Here is a 15,871-nt window from a genome sequence, read left to right as displayed (position 1 = left end):
ATCACTTTAGCAAATTCTTTCATGTTTCTGCCAACAGACTTAGATATGTTTATATTTTAAATTATCATTGGTATCGGCATCTTCCCCTGTCATCTTTGTCCTATGAACACCAGCCAAAACAGAGCTCTTCTAGGATACAAGTGCATACGCTCATCAATGGATTGTTTAATGCCTTAGTGAAGGAAAGAGTTTGTTTTAAAAGCTTTGAATACATTTATTCATAAGTTGCACAAAAGCTTTTAGCACATGTTACCAATTATGATGACTAAAGAATTTATTAGATTCAGCATTATATTTTTAATTTATAGTTCACAGATACTAAATGTACTGTTTTTGTTACCTGGTTTTCTTTATTCAGATATCCTCACATTGAATGGATGAAAGAGGACATAGTCAATAGAAGATTTTTTTTTCAAAATTTATTTGATCATTTAGAAAAAGACAATGGCATTTTTACAGTAGTTTTTAAGTGGAGTCACTTTGCTCTTGAGATGAAGAATCAGCCTTAAAATGTGTTTTATTTAATTGAAGAAGGGCATTCACAGGTGGCCTGGCATTTTGCTTTTGTGAGTGTGTGATCACACCCTACTTGTCTGACCAAATATTCACAATTCGTTATCTTATCCACCTTCATGCAGGGATTGGCTAAAATGAAATAAAAAGTAAATTAAATGCTGCTTCTTGGATTGAAGGATCAGTTATCCAAAACTACATTATCTCAGGGGAAACCCATTTATTCTTTATATACTCTATTATTCAAAGCTCACCACACACATGGGGGTTAATAGCCTTAAACTGCTTAATAAATATACCTGATGTGGCAGACAGAGTTCACACACCCAGGACTTTATGACATCAAATAAATTTCACTATCATGTTCCAACAAGGTGCATAGTAACAAAATAACAAAATAAAATAATTATTTTTTTTATTTTTAACAATATATTTCAGGCGCTACTTATTTAGCCCTGTGGGTATGAGTGCTGCCATATCTACTTGTGAAATGAATAGATTGTACAAAGGGGCAAGGGCAGCAAATGGAAGACAAATCCTACTCATACCCCATTTACCAAACCATACAAATGATTAGTATCCTATCCCAGCAGTAGCTCTGGTGGATATATTTATATGTGTATGTAGTGTCTGGGGATTCCTAGAAGACTGGCAGGAACATTTAATGCATGCGCTTGAAGCACTCCAAAGTTCTTTTGTAGGTGCTTGCTTCCCAGGAAATGCAGCTGTGAGGAAGGAAGCAAGTGGTGTAGTTGGCAGAATATGTGAGTGTATGCTAGTGTGTGAGTGTGACTGTGTGTGTGTGTGTGACTGTGTGTGTGTGTGACTGTGTGTGTGTGTGTGTGTGACTGTGTGTGTGTGTAGGGGTGGCCATACTGAAGAGAACAACATGGAGTTTCCCTTTATTTTGTTCCCTGGCTTTTATTTAGGAGCAACAGCAAATCAAGCCTGAGCCTCTCTGAGGTTGTATAGTGAGTTTCAAGTAATTTTACCTTTCACCACCCTGACTGAGAACTGACTACTAGAAGGGCTTAAAGGGCAATTTCATCTCCACACTGGCATGGTTTATTTTGCTTTGCATGACTACCTCAAAGTCTATCTTAATTTAGTAGTCATCACTCTCAAATGGTAGCTGAAATTACCACTTTCATTTTTAGCTCTCTTTTTTTTTAAAAAAAAAAATGTTTTTATTGATTTCAGAGAGAGGAAGGGAGAGGGTGAGAGAGGAGCATCAATGATGAGAGAAAATCATTGATCAGCTGTCTTCTGCATGCCCCCCATTGGGCATCAAGCCTGCAACCTGGGCATATGTCCTGACTGGGAATCAAACCATGACCTCCTGGTTCATGGGTCAATGCTCAATCACTGAGCCACACCAACTGGGCTTTAGCTCCATTTTTATTGCCAAGATCAAAAAGACTGAAGTAGGAAAGGGGGTGGGGGGCAGAAGCAGAATGAGGTCATCCATATATCAGGGCAGATTCTGAGACTGTTATACTCAGCAAGGTCATGCCCATGTAGACATTAGCACATAAAGATGCAGAATGAATAGTACTTACTGCAAAGCCCATTATCACAATGATGAGGGCAGTCTTGACATGGTCTCCCTATTTTGTATGGGGTCCTGATGGTATTAAACACGTTCCCGCTGGCGATGGAATATTTGAAAGACAGAAACAGTGACAACACGAAGTAATATAGTATCATGCCATGGGAGAAAAATACATAGCAAGAGTCACATGTTATAAAATGGAGACATTTATGAAGGTTAGGTCCACAAAGAAAATTTTAAGGTAAATTGGTAGGATTTAAATATATGCAGAAAAAAGAAGATGGGGTTCCACTATCTTCACAGTAAATCAAAGGTATGCCACCAGAAGACAGGTTTGTAGCAAGGTTCCTAAGAATTTTTGGATTTGGCATCTCACAGAGTATTTCTTACTTCTGTACTGGATGAATTTTTATTTCATTGAGAATCTAATATGTGCCATGAGCTATGCTAAGCACTTAAAATAGCTTATTATGTCTAATTCTCAGGAAAAAAAAAACACTGCAAGAAATGTATTGCCATTGTCTCTTTTAGATAAGGAAAAAGGAACTCCAAGTTGCTAAGTTATTGATGAACTGAAGGTCACACAACTAGTAAGTGACAAAGCCAACATTTATTCTTGAGCCTTGTGGACCACAGAGCCCATTCTTTCTGGACTTTGCTACCAATATCTCCATGGCTCTTTCAATCCTTAGAATGCACTGCTTGGCCTTTCCAGTCTTTTCCAATTTTCTCCTTTCTTCAAAACCACCCTCAAAGCTCTCCATGAAGCTACCTTAGAACCTCAGATTGATGAAAGGGGTTGGATTATAGCTCAAGGTGCAGGCCATTTGGCCTACCATCTGCCCAAAGTGGCCCTCTGGGCTATACTTACGCAGGGCAATACTGGCAAACATAGTAATACTGAAAGCGGCTGTGAGGACAATGGGCTAATGCACAGCCAAGTTGGTGGGAAGTGGCCCAAACGAGCTGTAAGAGAAAAGTTTAAAATAGTATTTTTAATTAAGCTCATGCTGTTCACATTGTAGGCTTTGTTTCCTAATTGCTTATTAGATGTTATCAATGAAGGGAATTTTAAAAACTGAAAAATGTTGCCTTCAGTTTTTTTTAAATTTATAAACTTGATGAGTATTCTTTTAAAATATCTCTTCCAGCTATGGGGGTTCATTTAACATCCAACAAGCTTTATATATTCATGATACATTTTTATAACAGTGAATCACACTAAATTCATAAATATATGGACAATGGCATGCTGGGCAATAAGGGGATAGTCACTTAAGGACAATTTGATTTTTGCAGGAAAAGAGAAGAAACTATTGATCTTGGTGTGTGTGTGTGTGTGTGTGTGTGTGTGTGTGTGTGTGTAGATAATCTTAGGGGACCAAGATATATAATACAAAAATACTTATTGAACGACTAAAAATAACTTGCATATATGAGTTAATTTTTTTTATTATTTTTCTCTTCAGTGTTTCATCCTGTGATAGTCTAGAGAAAATAGCTTGAGACTTGTTCAAAGTGTTGCTTAAATATAATTAATGTCATTCATTACTTTATTCTCAGAGCTGTCATTTAAAAAATCCATTGTGGTAAATTGAGATCACAATAAGCAGATGAAGTTGGTGGGTACCCAAGAGATAATGGGTTGATGTTTATGTACATTAATGGGTAGCACATACTTTGTAAATAGGGCAGCTTTTACACTCACATATAGGTTGCATAGCTAAGATGTATGCTTAGCATCTCCAGAATAAACGGCGCAGAATAAATAATTCTGGGAGGGTAGTTGAAAAAAAAACATTAAACTTTTGTCATTACATTTTTACCTGGGTGTAATGGCCAGTTGCAGCATTTACTCGCGTACTTCCATATCCATATTTGAAATCTTTAACTTCATCATAAAGAGATTGGATTGCTTCTGACCATGATCTGGGACTACTGGACATGTATAAATTCTCTCCACAACCAATGGCTAAAAATTAGAAAAGACAATGAAAAAATAGTGAAACCAGTAGTTTCAAATAATTCTCATAGAAAACTATTAGAATATTATGTTTTAGTTTTTGTGATCAATATCACCTTCAAAATCTTTCACTGACTGATTGAATAAATCTAATTTCAATTTCCAAAGCTCAGTTCTATGAATTGGAATCACTCCCTCCCAACCACATATGAATAGCATTTTAAAAATATGTAAATAATGATTCATTTTCAAGCTGATGGTGTAGGTTAACACAGTCACAGATCCCATTTTGGCAACACTAGTAAATGAATTAACAAACAGTAAGTATTTATTATTATCTGCTATGCCTTCATAGTATGCATATAGGGGACATGATTTTGACCTTCCGCTCTTTAGCTAGAGAATTAAGAGGAGCACATGTGAAGCAGACAGCAAATAGATCAGACATAAGATGGTATATCCCGTAGGAAAATGAAATCAAAGCCATGAATGCAAGAGCGGTGGCGAGGAGGCCCATCAGATTTTAGCAAAAAAGTGTAAGACAGGATTGGGTACGGTGGGCTTGCAGAGTGAAGCAAACTGAGGGCCTCGAAAGTAAGGTAGAGAGTTAATTCTTCATGAACATAATTTACACTTATGCCCTGGAAAGTTATATTAAAATAAATAATTCTTTTCACCAGGAATTTATAGTCTGGTAAATTTGACTACAATGTAATAAGTGAGAGGATTTTTTGTTTGTTTGTTTGTTTTTAGATTTCAGGAATAAACTTGGCTTGTGACTAAATAAGAATGACGAGTATCTACATGAACTGAAGTTCAGAAAAAAAAAATTAAAACAATGTTTTTTGTTGTCTCCTCCTCCTTCCCCTATAGCTTTTGCCTTGGATCTCTAACTTAGAGTCATTTTCTTTTTTCTTGGAGTAGCAGGAGTAATGACATTTTAGGACAAGAGTTTTAAAAAAAGAAAACAAAGGAATATAAGAAAGGAAGCAAAAGGAAGCAAGGTTCCTGTGTGAGAGGATAGGTCATGATGTTAAAACCAACAGACAAAATCTCCATCACCATTCCCAAGCTGCCATAGCTCACCGCTTCAGTGAATTTTAGCTTAATTTTTGGTTTTTATTGATTGATGAAGTGTGACTTACAGCTGATTCGTCGTTCAGATGCAGGACTGTGAGACAAGGTACACTTGCTTGCCCAGTTTGCAGCATTCCTTGCAACTACGTCATTCCATGTCTTGATGTAAATGACAAACATTTGAAAACATATAAAAATATTAGGTATTCATGACACAATCATGATGTATATGATCACATTTAAAACAAATGCCTATTTGATGAATTGTTTTCTAGTATTTCTTATTTTTCCATTGTTCTACCAAAAGATACATTTCTTGCTTTTCTAAATCACTTAATTATAAGGAAGCACATTACCATATGGGGTCACAGATTAAATATTTTAGGGAAAAAATATTTTAAACCCAATTAAGTGGATAAGCACAGCTTGTGGTTATGGATATTTAATTAGAAATGAGAACTAAGTATGTGCTGTTTTTCTCAAAATGTCTGTTGCCTTTGCACCAGTCTTCATATACATTAATATATTGCCAGATGCTATAACAAGCATTAATAAGTTTGTGCTGTACTAAATAAAATAAAACAAGGTGAAGTACAAAATATGGGGAAAAATAAATGTCTACCCTTATCTCATATGCAAAAATAGGAAAGATATAGGAAAATAAATCCAAATAGGAATTGAGTGTTAGCATAATTCAGATAAGTTAAACCAAAATTACTATACATTACTTCCTAGAGAGAGGGGGGAAAGTTCCAGTCTAAGATGAAGAGATGTTCAGAACAGAGCAGACAGCCTGTACCTTTGAGAAGGCAATGTCAATTAGCTATTATGGTCAGGAGGTATTTGTCCTGTACATTGGGCACAACATACTTCCTCAGAAATAAAGCTAAACATACGGGTCAGTAGGAAAATTCCTTCCTATAGTCTAGATTTAGCAACAACTTTCATAGTGTCTCAGCAATGGCATGAACCAGAAAGATAATGGATTCTATTTCTCATTTATTATAGGACTCTCTTCCAAAAAAATATACATTTTGTCTGCAATGGACATATATGTTCAGTACCTCCTAAGACAGCTAATTTCTAAATAGACTTTTTTAAAAATCTCTTGAGGTATATACAGTATAACTTCCAAATACCTATGATTTGTTAATTCTAGATCAGCCTTTTGAGGAAATTCAGAACACATTTAATTCATCATATGATAGCACTTTAAATACTTAAATGGGAAGAGAAACAGTAACTACATTTTATTGAACATCTCATATGTTAATGGAATTTTATTTACAATGGCATTTCTATACTGATCCTCACAAAGGTTAGCAAAGTTTAATGATCATTTCCACTAATAGCCAAGAAAGCTGAGGCTCCTTCAGATTAAGTAATTAGCCTAGAGTCAGTGATCATATTCTCCTGGGATAATATTTAAATACCTCAGACTGCCTCACCTTTCAGTTTCCAGGCTCCCCACCATGCTAATCAACACTTTCTGTGTATGCTCCCTTTCATAATGTATTGCCTACACCCATACACATTCTATAACATATGACCTGACCATAGCTGAAGAGCAGTGCTACCCTCTTAACATGTTTATTAATATTAATAGTAGGAAGAAAGCAAAGGGAAGGTCAGACATTATAGGCATGGTCAACTGGGCAGCTTAACCAGGAAGCTGCAACTTTACACTCCCCAGGGAGCCAGCAGTCCATTCTCTGCAAATCACTGGGGGAAGGAAGCTGGGCACATGTGCAGTGAAGTTGGGGTGATGTAGGGAAGGTACTAACTTGGGGAAAAGACAATTGGCTAAAAAGGCAGAGACACTGCAAACAAGTGAAATCCTGAAGGGTTGATTGGTTAAGCTCCTGGCTATAATCCCCAGACAAAGAATTCTCTCTTCCTTGTTTCCTCTTGCTTGTTCCTCTTGCTTGTTTGCTCTTGTGCTCTTGCTCCCTGCTTTCTCTTGCTCCTTGACCATCACTCACTGTGCACTCCCAAAGCCATGTAGATTTATCAGCTGCATGGCCCATGGACATAGGGACCCTACAGGCAATGGACTGCAGCTGGGAACACAAGCTGACCTAGCCAGATGCTGGACTGCACTGGACTGTGCTTTAATACGGGGCAGAAATGCTAGGCAGTGGCTTAAATTCTAGCTCTGATGAAGATAAGGCTGGACTTTTTCCATGGTGAGATGAAGGGAAATGAGACCTTGGAAACCCAGGGGTTTAATTCCATGCAAGTAAATAGCACTCGTTTTCCTGTACGAGTCTCAGAAAATTCCTTTTCTCATGACATCACAAGAATTCCACTTCCACCAGTAGCAGGTGGGAACACAGAGGGTACCCCACCAATAACAGAAAGAATATAATTTTTAGACCCATACACCATATTTTATTATATAGTTTAAGTTTTTATTAGTTGTTTAGCATCTAATTACTCAAGTAATATAATTTACAAGGCTTCTTTCACTGCCCATTAATTATACTTCCATCCTTTATTGAGAGTCAATGTTTTCCAGTTCAAATGCAGTGTTACATTTAACTACCAACCAATATGGTAACTTTTCTAGGGAAATAAAGAGATTAGAGTATTTTACATAGATAGATCATAGTTTAATATTCATTGTTACGTGGTTAGATGCTAATTGATAACAATCTATCAATCAGACAGGACTTACCATTTTAAGCATGTTCCTGGCACTGGGACTTGCCATCCTTCTAAGGTCATTGTGCTTATTAATAATCTCCATTTGGACTGATGGATGTTGAGTCAAAAAAGAGAAAACTGAAGTATTTGACTTTAAAATGAAGCAAAAAATAAGAACAATGTTACAATATTGAAAATCAAGATAATGAAACAACTGATTTATTTCAACATGGAAGTTAAAAAAATGTTGAGTTTTGGGTTCTTCAACTTTACCATCAAACTCACCCAGAGGGCTTGTTAGCATACAGATTGCTGGGCTCTACCCTGCAGAGTTGTTGTTTTTTTGTTTTTAAATATATTTGTATTGATTTAAGAGAGGAAGGGAGAGGGAGAAAGAGATAGAAATATCAATAATGAGATGAAATCAGTGATTGGCCTCCTCTTGCAAGCCCCCCACTTGGGATCAGGCCCACAACCTGGGCATGTGCCTTTGACTGGAATCAAACCTGGGACCCAGTGGATAGAGAGCAGGTCAAAACTCTATCCACTGAGCCAAATCAGCTATGGCCACCCCTCAGAGTTTTTGATTCAGGAAGATTAGGTAGGGCCAACAAGTTCTCAGGGATCATAATTTGGTATTCTACTAGTAAGTCATAGAATTTTTGTGGGGAACTTGAAAGTGTCCTTTTGAATATCAACATTTGCTCTGCCTTTAACAATAGATTAATTGATGTATAAACTTTACACATGACCTTATCTGATAACATGAAAGAATTTAAAGCCATATCAGCAGCCTAATTAGTACCAGAAAGTTCCAATAGAACAAAACAACAGTACCTGGAATTCTGCAAAACCAAAATTTGAGCTAAATGATATCCAGCAAAAATATTTACTCACACTTCAGAAAATTTTAGGATATATGTATAGAGGCCTGGTGCACAAATTTGTGCATGGGTGGGGTCCCTTGGACTGGCTGGCAATCGGGGCCAATTGGGGCCAGCAAGCCAGGAGGAGGGACTACAGGAGGTTGGCCAGCCATGGGAGGTTGGCTGTGGGAGTGCACTGACCACCAGGGGGCAGCTCCTGCATTGAGCATCTGCCCCCTCATGGTCAGTGAGTGTCATAGCAACTGGTTGACTGGTCATTTGGTCAACTGGTAGTTCAGTTGACTGGACGTAACAGTCACTTCGGCTTTTATATATATAGATAATATTATATATATGACTGTAGTATATTGATATATTATTTAGATGAAAAAATATGCCCTAACCAGTTTGGCTCGGTGGATAGAGCATCAGTCTGCAGACTGAAGGGTCCCGGGTTTGGTTCCGGTCAAGGGCATGTACCTTGGTTGTGGGCACATCCCCAGTAGGGGGTATGCAGGAGGCAACTGATTGATATTTATCTCTCATTGATGTTTCTGGCTCTCTATCCCTCTCCCTTCCTTTCTGTAAAAAATCAATAAAATATGTGTGTGTGTTTTTTAAATATGTGGTGTATCTGCCAACTATATTCAGTATCTTGTAAAGATTCTGAATTGTGTGCACACTTATGTTTAAGCCAACCTCAAAAATTATCCTTTTCTGTCTTAATAAGAGCATAATTAGAAGGCAATGTATTTTTTAATGAAAAAAATATGCTGAAAGAAACCCTGGAAATCATTTAGTAAATTCTACTCTGGCTCTTCTCTGTTTACTATGCCACTGGACTAGTGCCCTCTCTACCCTTCTCTGCCCCATCCCCTGGCCTGGAGCTGACCCTCTGGCTTGCACCACCTAGGCTCCCTTGTCTTGTGCTTTCTGGATGGATTGATCCAAAGTGAGGCACAGGAAAAACAGAGGGTGGGAAGAAGTAGAGGTCACAGCTTTTCCTGCTCACTTCCTTCTTACTTTCACACTCCATCTCTGAGAGGAGATAGCTCCATTTTGATCCTGGTGTTATTTCTTCCTTTAGTCCAGCAGGCCTAGCAATTAAAAGGCTTTCCATGGCCACTAGTAGCTATTTTGTTCCTTTAACCCTGATCCTTCCTCTATAAATATTGCTTTGTTACTGCTCATTCATTAAAAGCATCTGTGTTGAAGAAAGAAATGGTAATTATGTGATAAGATGGAGGTATTAGCTATGGTGGTAATCAGTTTGCAGTATGTAAGTGTATCAAAACATTACTGAGAAAATTTAAATTACACAGTTATGTGTCAATTATCCTATATAATAAAAGCCTAATATGCTAACTGTCCGGTTGGCCATTCAACCAATCAAAGAGTAATATGCTAATGATATGCTAAGGCCACTCAACCACTCACTATGAGGAGCACTGACCAGCAGGGGGCAGACAGTTGACTGGTTGACCAGTTGCTATGATGTGCACTGACCACCAGGGGGTAGATGCTCTGTCTGGTAGGTTAGCTTGCTGTTGGGGACCAGCTGATCGGGACTGAGCAAGATGGGCCGGACATGCCCTAGAGCCCTCCCACAGTCCCTCCCCAACTGGCCAACCTCCCACATCCCTCCCTGGCCTTGATCATGCACCAGTTTGGTCCCTTGGCCTAGCCTGCACCATTTCACAATCCGGGAACCCTGGGGGAATGTCAGAGAGCTATTTTTTGGCTAGGCTGAGAGACCCTACTGGTGCATGAATTCTTGCACTGGGCCTTTAGTATCTCAATAAAGCTGGAACAACACCAAACAAGACATCTGTGTTGAATTCCCTGTCTAGACTCTGAGTGAAAAAAAGCTCTCTTATTTTCACTCATTAATAAAACCGAGAATCAGAAAGGTTAGCTGAATTATGTAAGGATCTCTTTTTTTCATTGTAGCCTAAAGCTGATTACTTTAAATTTGGAAGTGCAAGTTAATAAACAGACAACATATCCCTTGTGCTTATAGGTTCTATTTTAATAATGAGAGCAACATATGAAAGCTACCATCATATCCTTAGAAAATAGCTTCCACATTAAGCATTTCGCTATTAGTACACTCATGTGTCTTTCTTACTTTTTGGATCTATTGATGATCTTTTTAAGCCCTGGTTGCTTACTGCAACCTTTCACTTAGACATCACCTAGCATTCACCTTCTCATATGCACTAGTATTGCCTTTCCAATTACAACATTAACAAACTCGGCAGTAAAAACAGTGATTTATGGTTTCAAGTGCTGTGTGGACAGTGAGAGCTGAGTGTCAAAAATACCTTTAAATATGTAACTCACACCATTGACAAAAGAAGCCAAAGCAAAGAATAACTGAGATCCTTGGAGGGTGCAATGGATTTTCTGGAAGTCAACACACTGTGAGTACTAAGTAGCTGATTCATTACAATCAACCCTGGTGATGCTCATAATAAGGTCACATTTTCTTTCTTTGCATCTTTTAATATGTAAAATAATTTTAATTTTTACACTTCATGGAAGTACTATTATAGAATTCAGTTCTCAAAGCAATGCATTGTGGTAAGATTTATTATCCCCACTGAGAATTGAAATAAAAAAATAAAAAACAAGGTTCATGGATATTCCAGACCAGATAAGCCACGCCTTAGTTGGCATTGCCCAGAATAAATGGCTACATTGACCAAAACTGTATGCCATTTTAGAGACTAGGACCCTGAAAATTAAACATGTTAAAGTTCTCCGATCTAAACTTATAAAATCATGTGAGCCCAAAACCCAGAACTTGAACCAAATTCTATGACACTAACTAAATCCCAGGGTCTTTCTAAGTCAACTAACTGGTCCTGGAATGCACTGCTAGAACTAAGGAAATAGCACTTCTAAACTTTAGACTAGGAAACAGCATTTCCAAACTTTCAACTTCTTCCCACGTGTGAATACCAATCACTCCATGTGGTTGGTGACTATACTAAGAAAACTTTGTAGGCAAATAACTCAATGAAACTTGTTTTTACTTATCTTCTTTTGAGAAATATGGAAGTTGCATCATTCTTTTTGGTTTCCTCAAATAACTTGCTAGTCTTTAAAAAAGATTCAGTTCTTTAGAAGCAAAAATGATCCCTTTAAATAAATACAAAGTCAGATTATAAGAATATTCTGCCTTCCTTTTTCCAGCTTGGTCTTATAGTCCACATGCCAGGACTTCTCTCCCAAAGAGGATAAAAGGAAGTGGAACCTTAGAAGCCAAATTTTGCGCTGCTTGATTGAATTTCCCCACTTACTAAGGAGAAGGATATGGCTTTCTCCTCTCAAAGCTTCCACTTTCTCCTCTCATGTTACACTTGCTTCTCAACCTAATGCACTCCGTCTTCTGTCCTCACCACCCCGCTGAACTGGCATTTGCCAAGATCATCACAACCTCATCGGTGGTAAATCTAATGGAAACCTCTCCTTCTTTACCTTACCTGTCTAGGTGGCACTGGGAAATGTTGCATACATTCTTCTTGCCCTTGGCTTTGTGATGCTGCTATTTCTTCTCTTTCTTCTCACCCTCCTTCCTTTTCAGCTTCCCTTTCTCTGGTTCACCCTTAAATTTTGGTATTCTGCACAATTCTTTCCCTTTTCACTTTATAGTTTTTCCACTTTTGTGGTTTCTTTCCATCCCCACTTTTGTAGTTTCAATGCCACGTGTGTGCCAATGACCCTAACCCTCTTATCTCCAGCTCAGATCCTATCCACGCCTCACCTGAAACCTACCTGCCCCAGAGGAATCCATCTTTGGCTTCTCTCAGAGCCTGATTATCATCAGGTGCTTCCCATTCCAGGTGATGTCATCACCAATCTCCCAGGGATACAGATGAGAAATTGCCACCTTCTCCTCACATTCCCTGTCTAACCCATGTCTGTCCTGTGGCTTCTAACATAGATTGGAAAAGTAGCCGAATAGTGCTTTGGAATTAAGCACTATTTGGAATTAATTCTCAGAATTAAGTACAGGCCACTATCATAGTTTATCACCTACATTACTGAACAAGTTCCCAACTAGTCTCTGCCTGCAGTCTTGCTCCCTGCCATGTGATGGAGTGATCTTTCTGAAATGCAAATCTCTCTATCACCCTCTATTCAGACCCTCCCTGATTGCACTTAAAATTGCTTATAAGGCCCCTGGGACCTGGGCCTGCTCTTACTACTCCAGCCTCATCCCCTATTGCAGTGGTTCTCAACCCTCTGGCCCTTTAAATACAGTTCCTCATGTTGTGACCCAACCATAAAATTATGTTCGTTGCTACTTCATAACTGTAATGTTGTTACTGTTATGAATCGTAATGTAAATACCTGATATGAAGGATGGTCTTAGGCGACCCCTGTGAAAAGGTCGTTCGGCCGCCAAAGGGGTCACGATCCACAGGTTGAGAACCACTGCCTATTGCATCTCTTCTAACCACACCAAAAAATATTGTCTCTTACCTTTTTTTAAAAAAATATATATTTTATTGATTTTTTACAGTGAGGAAGGGAGAGAGATAGAGAGTTAGAAGCATCAATCAGCTGCCTCCTGCACATCTCCTACTGGGGATGTGCCCACAACCCAGGTACATGCCCTTGACTGGAATCGAACCTGGGACCTTTCAGCCTGCAAGCCCACACTCTATCCACTGAGCCAAACCGGTTTCAGCTGTCTTTTACCTCTTCTTACTCCAAACTGACTTATGCCCAAACTCCCATGCTCTCTTATCTGTTACACTTCAACTAGATGCAACTTTCTCTTCAAGTACATTCCCTTCTCCACCTCTATCTTCTCTCATTATTGGTCTAAATCCTACTAATTATATTATCATAAGGACTAAATGAGATGAAAAAGACAAAATGCTTAGAATATTTTTTAAATAGCAATGCTCAGTAATAACATTCTTCAGAACCTCATTTTAACCTTCACAATGCACTTGTCATACTTTTCAAGTTACCTGTTGACTCATTCATCCTCTACTACTCTGAGGTGTTATGTGGGCAGTCCTATGCTAATCTAATTTATTGCACTATTCCCAGCATCTGGCACCATGTTTCATAGAGTAGACACTAAATAAGTGGTTGATGAATTGAACGAAATTAAAATGTGTTAAGCTAACCTTAGGAAGCAAAAATGATAGCTTCATATTTGTTTAGGACAGTGGGTCTCAACCTTGGCTGCACATTAGAATCACCTGGGAATCTTTTTAAAATCCTGATTTCTGGGCCTCATCCTCCGGAAATTCTGTTTCTTTGTTACTAATGTTGTGGCCTCACCCCATAACAAAGAACCATCATTGTTGCTGATGTCCATTCACCATGAACTATGGGTAAGATACTCTTCTTAATAGAGTTTAAAATCTATCTTATAAGTGAAATTCTTACCATGCTGGCTGCTTGTTGCAGCAGTACCATGAAGCAAATGCCCACCAGCATCATTGTCTCTGAGAAAAAAAAAATTAAGTATTTATGAGATTTATGAGTACATAAAATAGCTTACTTTATAAAAAAAACATGATGATAATTTTAAAGAATAGACTAGTATAGTTTTCTGTAATTGAAACTCTCCATAAGAATAAATTATCTTGGTCAGATAGGTTAAAAATCAGTGTCATCCTTTACCTGCAAATGTAGGTTTTATTCTTGTGTTACCCATTCCTAGACTGGAAACCAGGAATATAGTAGCAATGTTTCTTTTTTTTTTTTTTAATATATTTTATTGATTTTTTACAGAGAGGAAGGGAGAGAGATAGTCAGAAACATCGGTTTCAGCAGCAATGTTTCTTAATACTTTAGAAAGACAAGCATTTGAGACCTAACCAAAGGAAAATAGTAAAACTTCAATCTGTAATGGTTCATATCGCTGATGAGTGTCTCTGTTTCTGTTTCTTTGTTATGGGGTGCGGCCACAACATTAGTAACAAAGAAACAGAATTTCTGGAGGATGAGGCCCAGAAATCAGGATTTTAAAAAGATTCCCAGGTGATTCTAATGTGCAGCCAAGGTTGAGAACCACTGCTCTAGCCCAACCTTTAATGCACCACTGAAAAAAGTAAGTCACAGATGTGCAAGGTTATACACCAAAGTAGTAACAGTGGCTACCTCTAAAGAGTGATGGAGTAGTTCCATTACAATTTCACTCTTAGTTCCTATAATTTTCTTCTATCATCATTATTATTATTAAACAATTGCCAAGTGTTACTTTTAATAATTCCCCCTTTTACATCAAAAGTTTAATTTTGAAATACCTTTTGTTTCTATTAAGTCTTGTTCTACATCTTCTTTATGACCATCAACTATGAAAACTGGCTATCACTGGCCCTTTAGGGCCCCTGTCTGCAAAGTTGGACAACCTGCCTCCTTCAACTTATTTACCATGTGCCCTTGAGTATCCTGAGCACCCTAGTGGCTTTGTCCTGAATGTACTCCCGTTTACCTGCAACCCCATTACAAAGTGGTATGCCAACTATAAACAGAATATTCCATGCATGAGCCATCTTTTGGTTTATTTGGTGCATTACACCAAGGCAACGCTAGGAAAGTATTTTAAATAAACGCTAATAATTAATACACTCCCATTTACTAGTAGTAAAGTTGAGGATAAAATTAAAGGCTATAAAAGGTTTTTCTCCCACCAAAGATACCTCTTATCATTAAATAATGCAGCAATCGTTTTACCTGAGATAAGCAGAAGGGAGGGATAAGATGTTCCCAAGTCCCAAGGGAGATGAGCATATTTTGATCTTCAGCATGGCAGTATATATAGGGACTCAGATCACTTCTCTTTCCTGTTTGGCTTCTCTAAATTGTGCAGGACTGAAATATGTTATACTGAAAACGTCCTCAAAGATCTTATCACCTGCTTCAGAGTTAAATAAGCCCATCATTTAATTCTACAAGGAACTAAGTTAATTGCTGTCCTGCTATAATTAGGTTTAATAATGTTAGTAATGATGGGTTAGGGAAGGACTAAGCTTTACTACAAGGTTTGGAGAGTGTCACACTATTTAGCTAGGTAGTGATTTGTATATTTTTATTCTCAACAGCCTTCCATGGAATCGCTCATTGATTAGCTTTCGGTAAATTGCCTTTATGTAGTCTAATGATTATATAATACATGTTACAAAATCCAACACTATCTTCCATTATTAAAATTAATTATACTCTCTAATAGGAGATATGATTAACAGAAAATTAATTTACCTACTTTTATTATCAAATGCC

At 37.9% G+C, this 15,871-nt stretch overlaps 1 protein-coding gene across 1 annotated transcript; it reads right to left on the bottom strand.

Moving 5' to 3' along the window:
- Positions 1-404: 404 nt before the first annotated feature.
- LOC118660325 (serotriflin-like) lies at positions 405-15,399 on the bottom strand. The gene is given in 9 exon segments (XM_036317577.1): positions 405-645; positions 2,073-2,161; positions 2,937-3,031; positions 3,892-4,037; positions 5,174-5,264; positions 7,783-7,902; positions 14,033-14,091; positions 15,326-15,338; positions 15,340-15,399. Coding segments are annotated over 9 exon segments (801 nt in total). The 3' UTR covers positions 405-517.
- Positions 15,400-15,871: the final 472 nt, after the last annotated feature.

The sequence above is a fragment of the Myotis myotis genome, unplaced genomic scaffold (assembly GCF_014108235.1).
Source record: "Myotis myotis isolate mMyoMyo1 unplaced genomic scaffold, mMyoMyo1.p scaffold_m19_p_7, whole genome shotgun sequence".
Taxonomy (NCBI): domain Eukaryota; kingdom Metazoa; phylum Chordata; class Mammalia; order Chiroptera; family Vespertilionidae; genus Myotis; species Myotis myotis.
The sequence above is the reverse complement of the archived record's forward strand: the minus strand, read 5'-3'. Positions and strand labels throughout refer to the sequence as shown.